At 39.7% G+C, this 20,537-nt stretch overlaps 1 protein-coding gene across 1 annotated transcript; it reads left to right on the forward strand.

The window, feature by feature from the left end:
* LOC6047971 (spatacsin) lies at positions 1 to 18,937 on the forward strand. The gene is given in 7 exon segments (XM_038253249.1): positions 1 to 532; positions 6,725 to 7,115; positions 13,275 to 14,920; positions 15,106 to 15,757; positions 15,760 to 16,919; positions 16,977 to 18,283; positions 18,342 to 18,937. Coding segments are annotated over 7 exon segments (5,694 nt in total). The 5' UTR covers positions 1 to 364; the 3' UTR covers positions 18,712 to 18,937.
* Positions 18,938 to 20,537: the final 1,600 nt, after the last annotated feature.

Raw genomic sequence — 20,537 nt, forward strand, 5'->3', positions numbered from 1 at the left:
ACGCACACTGTAAACAAACCATAATCTAGAGAGAAAATCGAGCAACTTTTCTGTTATCAAAATTTTCCTTTGATTTTTCATGCGAAATAGTGCAGCTTCCAAAGATTAGTCATTTGCAACTACTGTGTTGTGCAGTGCAAAGTGTTTGCAAAGCAAATATGAGCAATTTTTAGTGCAATCGTGTCGATTTTACAACGCTTGAAATTTTGTGTTGACAAATTTGGTGTCTTTGTTTTGGTACATTTTTGGTGTTTTTTTTCCATTTGGGGGGCGGAATCCAGTTCGCTTAGTCACGCCAAAACAGATGTTTTCGTGCTAAGTGTGTGCCAAAAGATAGCCGTAGAGTAGTGTTCGGGAAAGGAAGATGCCACCGGAGCGAGATATCATCATTCGGGGGTGGGAAAAGCTAGACGATGACGTCATCATCAAAGATGTTGCCACCAAGGGTAAACACGTCAACCTTTGCGTGTTCTTTCTGGCCCAGAGGAACGAGCTTTCGCAGACCGAGGCGAAGAATTATTTTCTGCAGAAGGTGAGATTGAATAAAGAATCATAGAACATCAACTTTAGTGTGAGGAAATCGATGATTACCTCATCAAAATATTAAAATATATAATATTTAACAAGCGTCTCCACTTGCTTGTCACAGTTACACTTCATTCGATGGAGGCGCATGGCAGTTCAACTGATTTATGAATAATATATACAGTCCAGATTCGATTACCCGAAGTCTCGATTATCCAGGTTTAGATTGTCCGAAATTCAATTATCCGAGGTTCGTATGGGACTTCGCAGAGTCGAATTACGAAAAAAAATGTGAGCTTTGTAGGTAAAAATAAGAATTACTTTTTATTATAATTTGTTGGAATTGTTGAAATTCTCAACTACCTATTTGAAAAATATATTAGAAAAATCGAAAATTTACAATCCATAATATTTGATAACATGATTAAAATTTCTATTTTTAAACTGTGTGTGTGTGTGTGTGTGTGTGTGTGTGTGTGTGTGTGTGTGTGTGTGTGTGTGTGTGTGTGTGTGTGTGTGTGTGTGTGTGTGTGTGTGTGTGTGTGTGTGTGTGTGTGTGTGTGTGTGTGTGTGTGTGTGTGTGTGTGTGTGTGTGTGTGTGTGTGTGTGTGTGTGTGTGTGTGTGTGTGTGTGTGTGTGTGTGTGTGTGTGTGTGTGTGTGTGTGTGTGTGTGTGTGTGTGTGTGTGTGTGTGTGTGTGTGTGTGTGTGTGTGTGTGTGTGTGTGTGTGTGTGTGTGTGTGTGTGTGTGTGTGTGTGTGTGTGTGTGTGTGTGTGTGTGTGTGTGCAACCAATCAAACGGGACCACGCGGTCGCTTCTTACAAATTGAGTTGTTTCCATGTATTTTATTTTTAGATCTACATTCTATAAATGCAAATAACTCGCATAGGCATATGGATGGTGTTAGCTCTGCCGAGCTTCGGTGACCCATTTCTACGCCGAGCGCGAGGTCCCTCAGCTTTTATCGACAAGCCCCGCCCTGACAAACGTTTGCATCAATCGGATTCAAACGTTATTTAGAACTTCCGCACCCTTGTCAAATGGACAAGGACCCAGCGCGTATATAGTAACAGTATTCCTAATTCCAATCATAGCCTACCAAGTCGCGATGGCCTAGTGGTTAGCATTTTTGCTTACCAATCCAAAGGACGGGGGATCGAACCCCGACTCGAGCGACTTTGGTTTTTCGTTCATGTTCAGAGTTTAAACATTTATATGTCCTATGATTTCTCGTTGGGAGCAGATGGAAATTGAACCCAGGACCATTCGCTTACAAAGCGAACACCGTAACCAGTCAGCCACGGCCGCTCCTTATTAAAAAAAATCTATTTTTAAACTGTGCTAAAAAGATTTCATCAATCATAAAATCTATTCTTGAATACATTTTTGATTGAGTTCATACCACTTTTTTATGGACAGCCCCCAAACTAATATGGATAAACCCTGGGTGATGAATATAGAGAATGCGTAACGTGATTTTCGAATGATCCAGCTTTGTTTACATCTACAAAGTAGGAGTCTGTTCGAGCACAAGCATGACTTTTTTCTTACTGATAAATGAGTTTTTTTATTATCAGTAGTATGTGTTTTATTTTGCATAGTTTTTGTCATTTTTGATTGGAAAATTGTGTGTGTTTTAAAGTTTGAAGAGGTTTTTCGTTTTTACGGTTGACGAAGAACTGCGGCGAGAGTGTCATTTTGCGATGCCGTGGATTAATTCCCAAGCTGATTTTGGAATCCTGAAGCTTTTCCTGGTCCAGCGAAAAAACAACGCTAATTTTAGCGAAGCTGATTCAACAAACAGAGAAGATTTTCAATAAAATATTAGGTTTTCAAATGGAATCAAACAATAAAGACAGCTTCTGGATGGATACAACCGCATCGACCGTTAACAACTTCCATTCATAATTATAAAAAATGACGCCCTCGCCTTCAACTTTCTTGAGATTACTTGACTGCAACTCCAGGTCCTAAAAAGCCACACATTTTTTATTCTTGAAAAAAAATGATCGATAACAATACTGTCTACGTTTAGCGAACAGTAAATTGGTTCCAATTTGACAGTTCAAAATTGAGGCCGTTTTGCGAACCACTATTCAGCACCCAGGATAAACCCATAAAAAATAGCTTGTGAGCAACTCTCTACGAAATCGGCCGATTTCGACCATTTTTATTTTTTGTATTTTTTAATTTGACTTAAACTTTGTGGGGGGCTTCCATATGACCAAATAAGCTATTTTGCGTCATTGGTTCACCCATAGAGGTCTCCATACAATTTTGGCTGCTGTCCATACAAAAATGGTATGTAAATATTCAAACAACTGTAACTTTTGAGTGAATTTTCTGATCAATTCGGTGTCTTCGGCAAAGTTGTAGGTATTGTTGAGGACTTTTGAGAAAAAAATAGGTACACGGAAAAAAATTGCAGATTTTTGAATCAACTTTTTTTTTCACTAAAACTCAATTTCCCAAAATACGTTTTTTTATTTTCGAGATTTTTTTATATGTTTTAGAGGACAAAAATTCGCAACTTTTGAGCCATAGAGAAACATGGTCAAAAAATCTGCCGCCAAGTTATGAATTTTTGAAAAAAATAGTGATTTTTGGAAAAAATCGACGTTTCATGCAAAAACAAATTTGACATTATTTTTAATGCAAAATTGAATTTGTACTAATATTCAATGTTTTGCCCTTTTAAAATGTTAGTCTTGATTTAAAAAAAATTAAAATATTTTTTTCAAAGAGATCGGAAAATTTCACGAATGTTTCATGCATTAACATTGAAAATCGGACCATTAGTTGCTGAGATATCGTCATTAGAAAATGGTGGGTTCTTTAGGTGAAATTTAGAAAACTTCAATTTTGATGTTTCTTTTTCTTAAAGCGGCTCTATCTCAGCAACCCGAGGTCCAATCTTCAAATGTCTCTTAGACAATTTTATAGCAAATTTTCTGAACTTTTCAAAAAAAATATTTTTAGAAATGATCACTCATGGGCACTATTTTTAAAAATCGAAAAACTGCAAATATTTCGCTAAAATCAAACTTTCGGTGGCTATATTTTGAAAACGGAGCCCTTTATCAAAAAATCTGTCAAGTACTTTTCGATTGCAAATTCAATTTTGCATTCAAAAATAATGTCAAATTTGTTTTTGCATAAAACGTCGATTTTTTCCAAAAATAGTTTTTTTTCAAAAATTCATAACTCGGCGGTAGATTTTTGGAACATGTTTCTCTATGGCTCAAAAGTTGCGGATTTTTGTCCCCTAAAACAGCGATTCTCAACGGGGGTACCGGGCCTACTTGAATTACATGACAGGGGGTACCAGCCTAGAATAAGGTTGAGAATCGCTGCCCTAAAACATAACAAAAAATCTCGAAAATCAAAAAATACGTATTTTGAGAAATTGAGTTTTAGTGCAAAAAAAAGAAAAAACCTTCGATTTGATTGAAAATTTTAAAAAGCTTTGATTAATGCAGGTATTTAAATTGTTTGCAAATATTTTATACAAGTTTTCTTTACATTTTTTTTGAAACCTTATTTTCCGGAAGAATTTTGAAGAGAAAGACAAAATCTTAATAAAAAAAACTTCAATTTGAATTAAATTAGGGTGTTTCATTTGCAATTTAGAGGTTTATAAACTTTTAACTGATATCAATCTATGAGCCTTGCTAGTTGAATTCTCTATCAGGGAAATTTTATTGAGAAAAAAAATTAAGATTGGATGTCCATATATTAACGCGATTTTTGGGCAATTATTCAAATTATTTATTTGCAATTAAGACTCTCAAGACATATCCCGTGTGCATGACGAAGCGAAGAATTTGAAATTTTGCTTTTCAAAAAAATACAAAAAATCTAAAACTGACGATTTTTTAAATGAAAAACACAAAAATATTTTTATCTTTTTTTAAAATAAACTTTTTGAAAATCGGCCTTCGTCATGCACACAGGACCGGTTTAACGAGTCTTCATCAAAATTTTGAGTCGATTTGGTCAAGGCAGTATATCGTTTTTTTGAAACTGCTAACTTCAAATAGCTATATCTCGGCAATGATACAACCAAATGTCTTCACATTTGTTTTGATGATAGATGAAAGTGTATATTTTAATGCCCGGAAAACAGATTTTAAATAAAATGGAGTGTGTGCTCACACCAACCTCTGACTTTTTGTCGATTTACATCTATGTAACCCCTTAATCATTTGTTATTTTTCATAGATATTTTTACGATATTGCCAGCTACGTGTTATCTTGTCTAGTTAAAAAAAATTAAATGTGTCACCTTTGAACCTGGGTGCGGAATAGTGGTTCGAAAAACGGCCTCAATTTGGAACTGTCAAAGTGAAACCAATTTACTGTTCGCCAAAAGTAGAGAGTATTGTTATCGATCATAAAAATTGTTTGTTTTTTTTTTTGGAAGAATGAAAAAAATGTGTGGCTTTTGAGGACCTGGAGTTTAAGTCAAGAAATCTTAAGAAAGTTTCAGGCGAGATCGTCATTTTTTAAAATTATGAATGGAAGTTATTAACGGAGTCGATGCGGTTTTATCCATCCAAAAGTTGTCTTTATTGCTTGATTCTGTTTGAAAACCTGGTATACTGAAAATCTTCTCTGTTTGTTGGATCAGTTTCGCTAGAATTAGCGATGTTTTTTCGCTGGACAAGAAAGAGCTGCAGGATTAAAAAATCAACCAGGGAATTTATCTGCAACATCGCAGAATGACACTCTCGCCGCAGTTCTTCGTCACCCGTAAAAAAGAGAAACCTCTTCTAACCGATCGATATTTGAAAATACACACTATTTTCCAGCAAAATATGTAAAATATTAGGAAAAATGAAACACAAGCTACTGATTATAAAACAGCTCATTTTCCAGTTAGAAAAAAGTCATGCTTGTGCTTGAACAGCCTCCTACTTTGTGGATGTAAACAAAGTGGGACCATTCGAAAATCACGTTACGCATTCTCTCTATTTATCACCCAGCTTTGAACCTGTGAGCATTGAACATACCTAAATAAATAAATATTTTATTCGAGTGGAATAATAAGGTTCTTCTAGTCTCACACAATATTTTTAGTTTTTTTCTTTTGTTTCAATAAATTTAAATAGTAATAAAAAAAAACATAATATACTAAAATTTTAAGATATAGTTTATCTCAGTTAATTTTTTTACTTTCAAAACAGTGTCCTCGTGGTTTATAAATTGTACCTTGGCTGTCAAATAAATTACCTTTTTTTAGTTTTAGCAATATTCGTATTTCCAATGTACTTTGCAACTCATCAAATCAGTCAATTACTGCACGTTTCAATTAGAAGCACATCGATTTTTCCATTGATACACTCTTCCAGTTCAGTAGACTCAATACTGTTTATGAAAGCTGTAACATCTGTTGATTTGCCTCCTTGATTAGAGGGCGCCACCCATCGCTTGACCCTCTCTTATTCTCTCTAATTGTAATCATCCACAAATGATTCAGATGCGTTCCTAACAGGAACCGATTTATACTAAACAATACAGACTCACGTACATTAAATGTTTGTATGACTTGAATCAACAAACAACTCGCCCGTCAGCTGGCAGATCGAGCCTGGCGAAAGGTGAACTGCCGACAAGTAACAACCTTTTAGCTGGAAAAGTATACTTAGAGCAGAGGAAAAGTGCATCGCTTCGTTATCAGTGCGTATTTACAAACAGCACTCCTGCGGTAGACTCAATTCTTACGCGTATAGATCATCTTGTATGGATTGTTTGAAGAGAAGGTCGAATGTATTTTGCACTTATCTGTCTGTCACATGGAACGTTTGACCTATCCCCTATCAATTTCTGGTGATTTGGAAAAGCTAATTGAGGCTACTGTTACCATGGTCTATATTTATTTACTGCCGGTGTAATAAACATCTTCTAGGGTTGATTAGCTACATGGAAAAACAGTGCCACTGAACCATCCGTAACCGGTATTCCAGAAATTACTCGTCCTTATCAACTTGGTGAAGCGATCTACTCTTGCGCCGATGCCCCATCTCACATTACTCGGCCACGCAAAAAATATAAATAAATAAAAAAGTATTCTACTCACACTAGCCCGCGCGGGTAATCAATCGGCTAGGAACCTTCAACGGTTCCAATCTCGGCTCATTCGTAGTCCGCGCTTGTTCTCGATCGCATCGTTCTGAACTCCTACCTACCGTTCTTCGCAGGTCAACGCGTACGTCTACCGGCTGCTCGCGAACCGCCAGCTCTACAAAGCCGAACACATCCTGTCCAACATCGACCGCACCTCCAAGTATGTGTTCTACCAGATAGCGGCGGAAACGAGCGACCACGGCCTGCGGGACTACATCCGGGACCATCTGCGGCGCACGATCGACGATTACGACGGCGAGGGCGGCGAGGGGCGCCTGCTGGACGCCAACTGGCGAGTGTACTGTCTGCTGAAGGGCAACGTCGGCCAGCTGGCCGAGCTGCTCCGGGTGCTGGATCCGGGCTACAGCGTGCTGGAAATCGAAACGATGTCATTCAATACGTTCTACGCGAAGGAGGAAGCGTACCGGAACGCGGTGGCGCTGGACATGTTCTTCAAGAATCAAGGTACGTAACGGGTGTTACGAGCTACGAGGGGGGCTTGGTGATGCAATTCCGCGGGAGGGGCTGGACTGTGACTGTGATTGATTCTGGCTGATGCAATCGGTTCCGATGCCGGGTGTAAATTAGTGTAAATATTGCGTGATCTTTTAAGACGGTTCTTGTGAATGAGTTGAGGTAGGACAGAAAGAGGGAAAGAGTTATAATCAATATGATAGTATTACAAATATTTTAATAGCGGAGACCCTCAATATGCACTACGGCTTTTGAAGATTTGGCCTTCAACTTGTGGCGATCGAGCGACTGATACTACGAATTCTCAGAATTTTTCGACTTCAACTTAAAATCTGAGTCCTCTAAATGAATAGACTCCGGCTTTAAAAGATTTAAGATAAGGCTTGGAATCATACTGAGCATAAAAGAAAAGTGTTAAAAGCTACTCAAAAAGCGTTTTTCTACATTTTTTAAAGATTTTTTTTTTGTGCATCATTAGTTTTTCCAAACAAGTATCCATAAAATGTTGCGAGCTGATCAAAATGAATACGCAAATATACGAAATATTGAGTATACGAAAATTTTGAATATTGAAACGGGATTTTCTAATTGATGTCTTTGGCAAAATTTTAGATTATTATTAGGAAATTCAGAAAAAAATAGTCACACTCATAAGTAACCCATTTCTTTACTTCACTTTATTTTCACTATAAGTTGGATCAACATAGGGGAAAGTGGGGCCAGTGTAACAAGCTAAGAAAATACTCGTTAAAATCCATAAAAAACGTAAAAAATCAGTCGGATATTTTTATTATTATCTTATTTTAGGGCTTATTTTTAGGCTTGTTAAAACAAGTTTTAAAAAATTTGGTTTTGTATAATAAAAAACGTTTCTTAATCCACCATTAGATGGTTGGTGCCTTCCTCATATTTACAAAGTAATAATGAAAATAAGTTTATGAAAAAATATATACCTGATGCAGACTTCTACAAAAAAAACCCGCAGACTCTCATTTGAAGCAATGTGGCAACCGGGCGTTTCGCATCTGGCGCTACTCTCGCACGTAAACAAAAAGACCCGGCCTTTTGAGGTTATGCAAAAAATCACCCTTTTTTGTAGATACAAATATCGTTTTTTTAACATAACTTTTTAAATACTTTACTAAACAGAATAAAATTTAAAAGGGTCTTATGGGACCCCAAAACGAATCGAATAAGGCTGACCCGGCCAAAATCGGTTCAGCCAGTTCTGAGAAAATCGTGTGGAAAAAAAATCATGTCTAGGGTAGAGTAGTCATCAATGAGACACGGGGAACAATGTTAAAATGGCTCTCACAAGTCGTAGTTTCAACCAATCAGGCTCATATTTGGGGGAAAGGTGTGTCTACTGGATGCACGTCTGCCATATTAGTGGCTTTGGTTATGGACGCTCCCTTGAAAAGTAATTCATAAATGTTTGATTCTGGGGTGTAAAAGTAAATCATTGACAAAAAATACTTGTTCGCTCGTAGGCTGCCATTCACACCAAAACTAATATTTCTTCAAATTTCTTACGACGTTCTATAGGGATTAAGTTGGGCTACAATGTCCTTTCATTAGATTTGGCCAAAATTTAGAATATACCCAGAATCCAGGGCTGTCCAATTGTGCCCCACTCATTTCAGCCCATGGGTAACAATGAGACACTTTGATTTTTCTTCAATAAACTTTTCAAAATCGATAGAAATCTTTCAAAACATGAATTAAAAGTGATTTTTGGCATATTTACAGAGTTTAAACTTCATTTAACCAAAAATACAAAGTTATTTGGTATTAATATATGGATTTTACAAAATTGAAATACTTTTTAGTGTAACTTTTGTTATTAAAAGTTTCATGTTGGCAAAATTGCTCTAAAATGTTCAAGGCAAGTCACCTGCAATGGAACAATACAAAAACATGATGTTTTGCTAGAAAAATGTTGATTTTCGTAGAGTGTCTCATTGTTCCCCAGCTGTCTCATTGTTCCTGCCAAGTGCGTCTACAATGAAACAGTTGAATAACTCTGGTTATAGATGTCGGATCGATCTCATATTTTTGTCAATGTTAGAACACATTAAAAGAATGATAATGCAACTAAAAGCTCATTAAAACATGCTGATGAAAAAATTAGAAAAATCGTTGAAAGTTGAACACCAAAAGTGTCTCATTGATGACTACCCTACCCTACACACATCCCCACAGACATTTGTTCAGGATTTGATTCTGAGTCGATATGTATACGTGAAGGTATATCTAGAAGGTATATTTGAGAAGTTGAATTTTCGAGTGATTTTATAGCCTTGCCTCAGGTGAGGAAGGCAAAAACGCTTTAAAAATTATTGTTTTCCGGCACTCTCTACAGCTAGGTGGGGCAAGACGAACAACCCGTTACGGCAAAAGAAACAATGCATGAAAAAAAAATTTACTATCGAGACAAACATTTTAAAACAGCGTAATATTGAATGTTTGACACAGCTTTTTGAGGAAGGTGGGGCAATAATGTGGACGTTTCGAAAAATACGTCATTTGTGGACACCCCCTGACCAAATTTAGAACAAATTTCTGAGGATGGTGGGTCAGTTGCCCCATGTTGCCCCACCCTGTGCACGCTAGTGTGTTTGATCCTTATAAAATGTTAGTCTTGATTTAAAAAATTTGAAAATATTGTTTTCGAAAATTTCATGAATGTTTCATATTTAACTTTGTAAATCGGACCATTAGTTGCTGAAATATCGACGTTAGAAAATGGTGGGTTGTTTGGGTGAGACTTAGAAAATATCAATTTTCCTGTTTTTTAACCTTTGCATGGAAATTTAAAGAGAATTTTCTCAGCTTTTCAAAAATATATTTTTTCAAAGTGGGCAAACATTCAAAAACATGAAAAACTGCGACTAATTTCAAAAAAGTTATCTAAAAATGGCTATAACTTGAAAACGGCGCACTTTATCAAAATTTCACTAAAGAGCAGTTCTCTCAGATTTCGGTCATTCGATTTTTTTTTTTATTTTTTAATCCGACTGAAACTTTTTTGGTGCCTTCGGTATGCCCAAAGAAGCCATTTTGCATCATTAGTTTGTCCATATAATTTTCCATACAAATTCGGCAGCTGTCCATACAAAAATGATGTATGAAAATTCAAAAATCTGTATCTTTTGAAGGAATTTTTTGATCGATTTGGTGTCTTCGGCAAAGTTGTAGGTAAGGATATGGACTACACTAAAAAAATGATGCACGGTAAAAAAAATGGTGATTTTTTATTTAACTTTTTGTCACTAAAACTTGATTTGCAAAAAAAAACACTATTTTTATTTTTTTTATTTTTTGATATGTTTTAGAGGACATCAAATGCCAACTTTTCAGAAGTTTCCAGGTTTTGCAAAAAATCTTTGACCGAGTTATGATTTTTTTAATCAATGCTGATTTTTTCAAAAAATCGAAATATTGGTCGCAAAAATTATTAAACTTCATTTTTCGATTTAAAATCAAATTTGCAATCAAAAAGTACTTCAGTAAAATTTTGATAAAGTGCACCGTTTTCAAGTTGAATCCATTTTTAGGTAACTTTTTTGAAAATAGTCGCAGTTTTTCATTTTTTTTAAAATTAATTCACATGTTTGCCCACTATTGAAAAAAACAAATTGAAAAGCTGAGAAAAATCTCTACATTTTGCTTTTTTGAACTTTGTTAATACGACCCTTAGTTGCTGAGATTGATATTGCCATGCAAGTGTTTAAAAACAGGAAAATTGATGTTTTCTAAGTCTCACCCAAACAACCCACCATTTTCTAATGTTGATATCTCAACTACTACTGGCCCGATTTACAATGTTAAAATATGAAACATTCGTGAAATTTTCCGATCTTTTCGAAAAAAATACTTTCAAAATTTTTAAACCAAGAAAAACATTTCAAAAGGGTGTAATATTGCATGTTTGGCCCTTTTGAAATGTTAGTCTTGATTTAAAAAAAATTGAAAATATTTTTTTCGAAGAGATCGGAAAATTTTACAAATGTTTCATATTTTAACATTGTAAATTGCTTGCTGAGATATCGACATTAGAAAATGCTGGAAATTTCTGAAAAGTTGACATTTGATGTCCTTTAAAACATATCAAAAAATAAAAAAAAAATTAAAATAGTATTTTTTTTTGCAAATCAAGTTTTAGTGACAACAAGTTAAATAAAAATTTACCGTGTATCATTTTTTTTTTTCAGTGTAGTCCTTATCCATACCTACAACTTTGCCCAAGACACCAAATCGATCAAAAAATTCCTTCAAAAGATACAGATTTTAGAATTTTCATACATCATTTTTGTAAGGACAGCTGCCAAATTTGTATGGAAAATTATATGGACAAACTAATGATGCAAAATGGCTTCTTTGGGCATACCGAAGGCACAAAAAAGTTTCAATCGGATTAAAAAATACAAAAATTAAAATTAAAAAAAAAGACCGATTTCGCAGAGAATTGCTCTAAAGTACTTTTCGATTGCAAATTAGTTTTTACAAAATTAGTTTTTAAATTTTTATTTTTTTTTTTTTTGTTGAGCCGAATTGGTCAAAACAGTGTTGAAATATCGTGGCACTCCTTTTTTTGAAACTGCTAACTTCAAATAGCTATACAGTCTAGACTCGATTATCCGAAGGCCTCGGAAAGATTTCACTTCAAATAATCGAACCACGAAAAAAAAATTTTTTTTTTCGTTGTCTAGTTTTTGATTGTTGAGCATAGGTATGACCTCTAAACTAATTTTTTGCAATTCCGTCGTGAAACTACTTACTTTTCCTGTCATTCTTGGACGACGAAATAGCCTACTTTTCTGTACCAAAAATAACAGAATCGAATAGCAACACTTTTCAAAATAAATGCTGAAAAGTTCTACTTTTCAGCACTGAAATGGGTGCTGAAAAGTTGAACTTTTCAGCACTTGTTTCGAAAAGTAACACTTTTCAACATTTTTTTGATTTAAACGGATTTTAAAACAAAATATAAGAAAATTTAACATTAAATTTCACTCAGTGTGTATTCTTTGGAATTGCAAAAAATGTTGTATGGAACTCGTTGCAAAACTTGATTTTTTCAGCACTCTTCGTATTTATCCAACTCGGTGAACCTCGTTGGATAAATGTACGACTCGTGTTGAAAAAATCCTCTTTTTGCAACTTGTTGCATAAACTACTATTTAAATCCAAGATGGCGGCCAAAACGGTGGTGATGCAATATTGAAAAAATGCATTTTATTTTTTAAAAGGCAATCAACAACTCAAATTTGACTAAAATGGGGTCGTAGAACTAAAATTTTATGCTAAAAACAAGAAAATGAAAAAAAAATTTTTTTGTTCGTGATTCCATTATCCGAAGTCCCGAACAAACCTTCGCATAATCGAACTTCGGATAATCGAAACTTCGGATAATCGAGTCTGGACTGTATCTCGGCAATGATACAACAAAATGTTTTCAAAATTGTTTTGTTTATAAATGAAAATGTATATTTTAATGCCCTAAAACCAGATTAAAAAAAAAAAGTGTAAGTGTGTGCTCATATCAAGCCCCATAGTTTAGATATCTCTAAGGAATAAAACTATGAATCGCCAAAAGGGCCAATGTGTTGCGTCGGTTGCTTCCAATCAAGCTCGTTTTAAGATTTGGGCTTAGTAAGACTCAAGTAAATTGTGTAACACCTTAATGAATACTTCCATACATTAACAGGAGTTCAAATTCCACTCAAGCATCAATCAAGAAATTTTAAAACAAACCATTTTAATCGACATTGAGCCAGAAACGTGTCCTACTACGCAATTAAGTATCTCGCACACGGGACGCGCGCTGCCTTATCAAGGGCAATGCATAACAGCTTGTTGTATTGTACTGCTGGACGGATGTAATAACCACGAGACGCCGCCCAACGAAGAAAGACCCGGGGTCCGGAACCTTGGGCGGCCACACACAATACTGTTGTACTATACTACACTGATGGCGACAATTAATCAGCGCTGCCTATCTAATGACCTGGTTTTTCCATTCATTTTCGAGCACGGTCCAGCGACAACCCGCGCGAGCCTACCCGAGAGTGATTAAGTTCATTCAACAACGCCGCCACTATCAATACGTAGTCCTATTAATAGAGTTTTTTTTTGTACTGCTTCCAGAAACGGAAATCTCTCCGCTGCTGGACAAGCACGCCGTTTGGGGATATCTGCTGCGGAACAACATCGACAACCTGGTCAAGATCTGGATTCAGATCAACGCGTGCTTGCGGGCGGCGGACCAGCATCCGGCGAGCTACTCAGCGGAGGTGGACAAGATCAAGATCGACATTTACGACGATCCGCGGTTTAATGAGCGGTTGCGGCAACTGTTTCGGAGGTGGGAGATCAGCGACTTTATGGTTTCGCAGCTGTCCGGCCACAAGAGCATGACCAAGAATGAGGTGTTGCTGAACGTGCTGGCGACTTATGGGAAATTTGTCGAGCAGGAGCGGGGTGATGCGTTGGTGATCTTGAGGAGATTGTTTACGACGCAAACGGTTGAGGTTAATCGGGGTTGGCTGGAGCAGAAGGTGTTTTGGGAGGGGTTGACACGGCATTTGGTGGAGAATCGGCTGTTTCAGCTGATGGATTTGTCGGTGGTCAGTGAGGAGTGTTTGGAGCGGCTGGCGGAGGACGAAAACTGTGATAACCGGAAGGAGTTGGAGTTGTTTATGGCACTTAGAGGGCTTAAAGAAGATAGTATTAGTGGGGAAGGGTTGCTGGTGGTTTCGAGGAAGAGTTCCGAGTATTTGTTGGAGACGCAGGAGAGTTTTTACGATGATAATCCGATCATGTTTTTGTTCGAGCACTTTCTCGATCCGAGCAATGCGGCGTTCCCGGATGATGATCAACGTTTTTGGAAGCTGGCTCATTTGAGAAGTTTCCTGGCTCGGCTTAAGGACAACCCGATATCGATCGTATCGGCGAAGGAATTGATGAATCTACACGGGCTACCTTGCTTGGAGAAGATTCGAAGCAATTTGTTCAAGGATCTGGATGGAACCTGCGATGAAGAGGAAGCGAGTGCAAAAAAGGAAGCGGTTCTACGAGAACACGGCCACGTGCCACACTTTAACCACCCACTGCTGTGCGAAAAGTACTCGACCGAGGTCAAGCTCAACTACTTGCACTACATCAAGCAGCAAAGATCGTGCTACGCCCTGTACCTGTTCTACATGGACCAGCTACGAAGCTACGCTCGAATTACGCCACAGCAGATCAACAGCGCAGCAAGAACTGCTTCCGAGGTCGCCCTCGGACACTACAATGATGCCAACCTGGTGTCGCACTGTACGGCCTTCATCGAAATGCTGGGCGTGGACAGCTCGCGAACGCGAGCATACATCCGGTGTCTGAACATGCTGAATGAAACTGCCACTCTCAGGGAGATCACGACCGTCGAGTTGATCGAGCAGTGCGAAAACGTCCTGGAGAGTAGAACATGGCACGATCCCAACCTGCTGTTAGACCTGGAAGCAATGACCACCGTCTGTCGAGCTAGCCAACTGAGCTTCCCGGAAAAGTATCTCAAGCAACTCCTCAACAACAACGACTGGTTCCGCTTCCTGCTTCTCGTCGAATACCTGGACTACCCGCAAGAGCAGATCCTAGCCCTGAGCAAATCCAGCTTCCAAAACGCCACCATCGGCAGCAACGTGATGCGCGCCATCAAGTACTACACCGAGTCGGCGGGTTCACTGCGCCGCGAATCAACGCCAACCTCCCTCAAGAAGCGCAACAGCTGGACGCCAAAGAAGCGACGGCGGGTGAGTTATCAATTTCGTAACATGGTTCAATTAGCGCGGCTTAGCTCTCTCTCCACGCATCCTTAAAACAAACCTCAAACCTCTCCGCGCGCTGATAAGCGCGTGTCGACTTTTCTTTTTTTAGCCCGCAGAACCGCCCGAAACCGCCTAATCGCAATGTTTTGGTTCGCGTTCTATCTTTCTAGGGCAGCAGCATTAGCAACGCCGGCGGCGACAGCCATTCGAGCGTATCGAGTGAGAGTGACATCCAGTCCAGCACTACGACGACGACCACGACCAACAGGCGCCACTCGACCATTAGCGAGTCTTCGCTTGGTGGTGGGTTGGACTACGACGGATCGCGCTACCTCGTCGAGCGGTACGATCGTGACCTTTTCGCCACGGTACTGCTGTGCTCGAATGAGGCCGATACACTGCGATCGAGCCGGTGCGCGCTGGATTTTGACGGGTTTAGACAGCTGATGCTGGGACGGAAGCAGGGCGGGACGTTTGGGAATCTGTTGGATCGTGCCGTGGCGAGACGATGGCCACTGTTGGCGGTTCTGGCGGGAATGGTAGCGGAGAGCAATCGCAAGTACTGTTGGGTCACCTGGTTGATGGTTTCGATCAGCTATCCGTTCTATGAGAAACTTAAGGAACTATCCGAGGTCGAGTTCCTGCAAGATTTGCTCGAGTTCAGCGTTCAGAAAGGTTACGTCCAGATATTGCAGGACTCGGTTAGCTTATTCTACCCCGATTCAAACCTGTGTAACTTGACCAAATATTTCATCAACACTACAAAGTTGGACTTTTCCCAAATCACAACCGACCACTTGCGACATTTCTTGCTAAAGTCAACGATTGTCCGCTACTCGGACTAAAGAAACTGGAGATGATCGCGTTCGGGGTTAAACTGCTCACCCTGCACGTAGATAACAACTTCAGCTCGCTCTACCAGCAAACCTGCATGCTGGAGACGCTCGTCTCCTCAGACATCAACTGCTTCACACAGAAAATCGACTTTGTCCGACTGCTCAAGTTCTGCAACATCCTGAAACCCACAACGGTGAGGATCGCATTCATCAACTTCTTCGATCGCGAAGACCTGCGCCAACAGTTTGAAGCCCTCTGCGAGCAGCTCGTCTCGCACAAAAACTACACGCAAGCCATCGAGATCGCCGAGCTGTCCGCCCTCCCTCGCGACTCGATCATCTTCGAGCACTGGATCAGCGACTTTGAAACCGACGAGGAGTGCGACTTTTCCCAGTACCAATCAGACATGACCCGCTACGACGTCGGTCCGGAGCTCCTCCTGAACTTCTTCATCCACATCGCGAACCGACTCGAGTACGGCAACCGGACAAAGTACGACCTCCTAAAGCGAGCTCTCGAGCTCATCAAACAGCACGGTCTCTACCCGAGTCAACTGTACGATCGCGATCGTCTTGAGTACGAGCTGGCCCTAGCATACGTGAAATGTTCCGAGAACCCCTCCACGCTACCCCTCTACCACTCGCACTTCTTCAGCAACACGCTCAAGCGCGACGGTGGCATCCTCTACCACACCTTCATGGAGCTCAAAGAGGTAGCCGGGATCGACGATCTGACCGTTTCGAATCTTCCGCTGGAACACCCCACGGAACGATCGCGTCTCGATGGCCTGATCCACCGACTGCTCAAAGAAGGCGACATCGTGCAAGCCCTACGCTACCAGGCAATCTTCGAGCAGCGTCCGTATGATCTGCATTTTGTGGTGTTCTGCATGGGACTCGCCGAGTCCGTGCTCAGCTTGTACAACCTGTCCAAAGAGGAACGCCTCATGCTGAACGAGGACTGCAAGCGGGTATCGCTGCACATGCAGCGTAGAACACTGCGCTTGAGCCGGATGAGCACTGGCTCGGCGAATACCTCCTCGATAGGATCGCCGGCGCGACTCGAGTCGTCGGACACGAGTGCGGGAGCTTCCGAGTTCGAGGAGGTTCCCTCGCGTGAACGGCAGAACGTGCTGGAGGCGATCAATGTAAGTTTCTAGATGATCTTTTTTTACGATTTATGTTGTAATTTGACTTTCTTGCAGGGTCTCGGCGCCAAGATCCAGTACGGACAAGACCTCGCCCAGCGGGTCATCCTAACCTACCGGATAGCGATGTACCTCGATCGCGAGTACAACGAGATCCTCAAAATCCGCGATCCCGTCGGCTTCCTGGAGGAAGTGATCCGCGAGGACTGCTTCAACAAACTGGAAGTGATCAGCGACATTATGACTTCGCACCGGATGAGTGATGCCACAATTTCACGGTTTCTAGCCCGGGAGATCGTCACCGCTGTGGTCAGATCCAAGTTCTACATGCTTCAGCAAGGTTCGCCACTGGCGAACGCAAAGCCGATCGACGAACTGCTCTGGGGTTATAACATCGATCGAGAGTTTCACCTCTTTCTGGAACTCGCGCCCAACACGACCATGCTGGGCAACTGGCTGCTCAAGTACTGCGACGCGATCAAGTGCTACAAGCGGCTGGAAAAGTCACCGGATCGTTCCTCCATGACGGAATCCGTCGTAGACGACGTTGAACCAACCCTGCTCGATAACCTCAAAGAGATCTTCAAGAACCAGATCCTGTCGCTCAAAAAGCAAAACACGATCATCGTCGCGCTGCTCGTCAAAGCCCACGACTGCTTCGTGCACGAGTGCTCCGTCGAAGGCATCGTTGAAGTCCTGCAGCGGTGCAAGTCACTGAACAACGTGCTCACCGGCGCCAAGTCGTGGAACTTGATCGTCAAACTGCTCGTCGGCATCGGACGCTACCGGGAGATGTACTACTGCTTCGAGACGCTCATCAAGAACGATCAGTTTGAATCACTGCTGGGGCAGTTTGACGAGAAGCATACGAATGGCCTCAAGACCGCGATCATCTCCTACCTCCACGAGCACTGCCCGGCACAAAAGGAATTCTTCCGGCTGGCAGCACTTCACTTCCTTATGTACAAGGAGATTGCCGAAATGTGGGAAACGGAAGCCAAGTCCAGTATCGCCAAAGTCCTGTCGGTGTACGAGTTGAGGAACCCGACAACCACTGCCAATGTGAGTCCCAAGATCTGCATGCCCCGACTAATCTGCGACCCATTGGCGATCTCCGAGCTAAACTCCGCCTTGGAGGCGTACACGCATGCTACGGAAAACTACCTTCTAGACAATAAGCTGAACTTGGCTCAGAAGATCGCTTCAAACGCTGAACTGGTAGCGTTACAGCTCTGTCTAATCGAGCAAGCCAAAGCAGAGCGGACCAACTCCGGTGAAGATTCTCGAACCTGCATTTCAGTTCTGAACATCAAAAAGGACGAAAAGGGTTCGAATCTCGCGTACTTTGTCAACACTGCACTGAGGTAAGCCATCTTCTTCATCGTTTCCTCCCACAACCTAACCCAACCCCCTCCCAAACAGCGTCCCGCAAGCCCTCATCATCTCGCGAACGTACGAGTACGAGATCAACTGGACGCAAGCCCTGTATCAGCACTACATCGTAAACGGCTCCACGCCCTACCTGGAGGATTACCTCGACCGGATGCCCCTCACCGACGAGATGGTCGAAAGTCTCGTCAAAACGTTCCAGCTGGAGCCGTGCGTGACGCCGGAAATGGAACGCGCCATTGCGACGCTCGTCGAGATGGTCGAAACCGTAACGCTCAAGTACCGGCTGGCGTCGCTGCTCGGCCTCAAGCGGACCGTCCACGAGCTGATCAACGAGAACAGTTTTTACTACCTGAAGGATTGTGACTATGGGAGGAGCGAGAGCGTTAGCATGGGGAGCTGAACGGGTGGAGGCTCGCTCTATGGGGTATGGGTTATTGCTGGCTTTATGATAGTATTTTAATTGTAATATTTTTCGTTTGTTTGTTACTTTTTATCTGTGCGATGAAGATGGTGTAACGTGTATTTATTTGTTTTATATTCGATAGTAACTATACGGCTTAGCTGTTTCGTTCAATACAATCGTGAAGCAATATTTACAATAAAGAAATTACAATAAAGAAAAAGTACATTTTGTGTGTTTGTTATATGGGCATTTGTTCACGAAAACCAGAATTGGATTTCTTTTTTTTATCTGAGTAAAACTTTGTGAGGGGATTTCCATACTTGTAATTTGCTTTGGCCTATCTCAAGCACTAGGTTCAAAAAGAACATAAACTGCTCTTGCACCTTCCCAAAAACCATATGTTTTAAGTTATTTTAAATTATGTTAGAGGACAAAAAAGACAACTTCTGAGATAATAAAAAGTAAGGACATTTTTTTCAAGGTTTGTTTTTTTTACAAAAAAAAAAAAAAACAAAACATTCAAAAATATTTTCAAAGGCCTAAACGTGATTTTTCAAAATATGTAGAAAATGTAAAAAAAGGTTAAAATAAAAATAAAAAGCCAGAATTTCTACATTTCGATACAAAAAAGCATGGAAAATGCATTATACAGCAGTACTCATTTTTTGTTCATTTTTTGAATTTGCCGAGTAAATTCTCTACAACTTGCATTTGAAGACTTTGAAAACCGGTAAAAAATATGCTGAGATCCAAAGAACTTAATTAAATTGATAAAAATTAATGTTCAACCTGTTTTCCAATTGGCTTCAATTTTTATCTGACAATTGCTCTTACGTACTTTCAATGTTGACAAATCAAATCTTTGCGATATTTTCCAACCTATCAATATCAAAATAAAATCTAATAATTCAAAAGTACTATTTTGACAAAATTTAATTTCAAGAAATTTCCAAAAAAAAATTGAAGTTAGGGAACATCCATAAACCTCGTGGACACTTTAGAAAGAAGGGGGGGGGGGGTATGGCGATTGTCCACGCTCCATACAAAAAAGATTTTTTTTAAATAAAAAAAAATCATTAATTGTAATAATTATACAAAATGCAAAATTTTAACTAACTGTAATCATAACTACAGCATTTTGTGATACTCTTTGCATAAAATTTAAAATAATGAGAAAAAAAACAGCGAACGATCCGCTTCAACAACCCACAGGTAGGAGGAAACTTCCTCTCGGGATTCGAACTGACGATCTTTGGATTGCGAGTCCAACCGTCGACCTCGAAAAATTGAACCTAGATCGAACATGATCTTAAGAAAATTTGAAATCATCAGCTATGTGATAGTTGAATAACTATTACTATGGAAGTCGGATCGATCTCATATTTTGTTCTATTTAGATTTAAGGCAAATGGATAATTTATTATGTAATAATTATTAACAGGGTGACCACTCAAATCCCATTTTCAAATTCCCGACTTTTTTCAGACTTTTCCAGAATGCTCAAATAATACGCATTTCTTATCTAAAGAATGATTTCAAACAAAAAACTGTCTATAAGAAAAGTCAATATTAACCACCGAAAAAAAAATTAAATTAATTTAAAAATAATCCAAATATTGGCATTTTTTGTTGATACAGAAACTAAACAACAATTGAAAAAAACTTTACAAACTTCATTATTATGATTCAGAGTAGAAACACAAACAATAAGTCTTTGAAAAAATTATCGAAAGTTCAACAATACTTATAACATTCATGTTATTTTTTAAATTGGCAAAAGTATAGTTTTTGATACTTCGTTTCAACTGGAAATGACAAAAAGT

This window comes from Culex quinquefasciatus, chromosome 2 (assembly GCF_015732765.1).
Source record: "Culex quinquefasciatus strain JHB chromosome 2, VPISU_Cqui_1.0_pri_paternal, whole genome shotgun sequence".
NCBI lineage: Eukaryota > Metazoa > Arthropoda > Insecta > Diptera > Culicidae > Culex > Culex quinquefasciatus.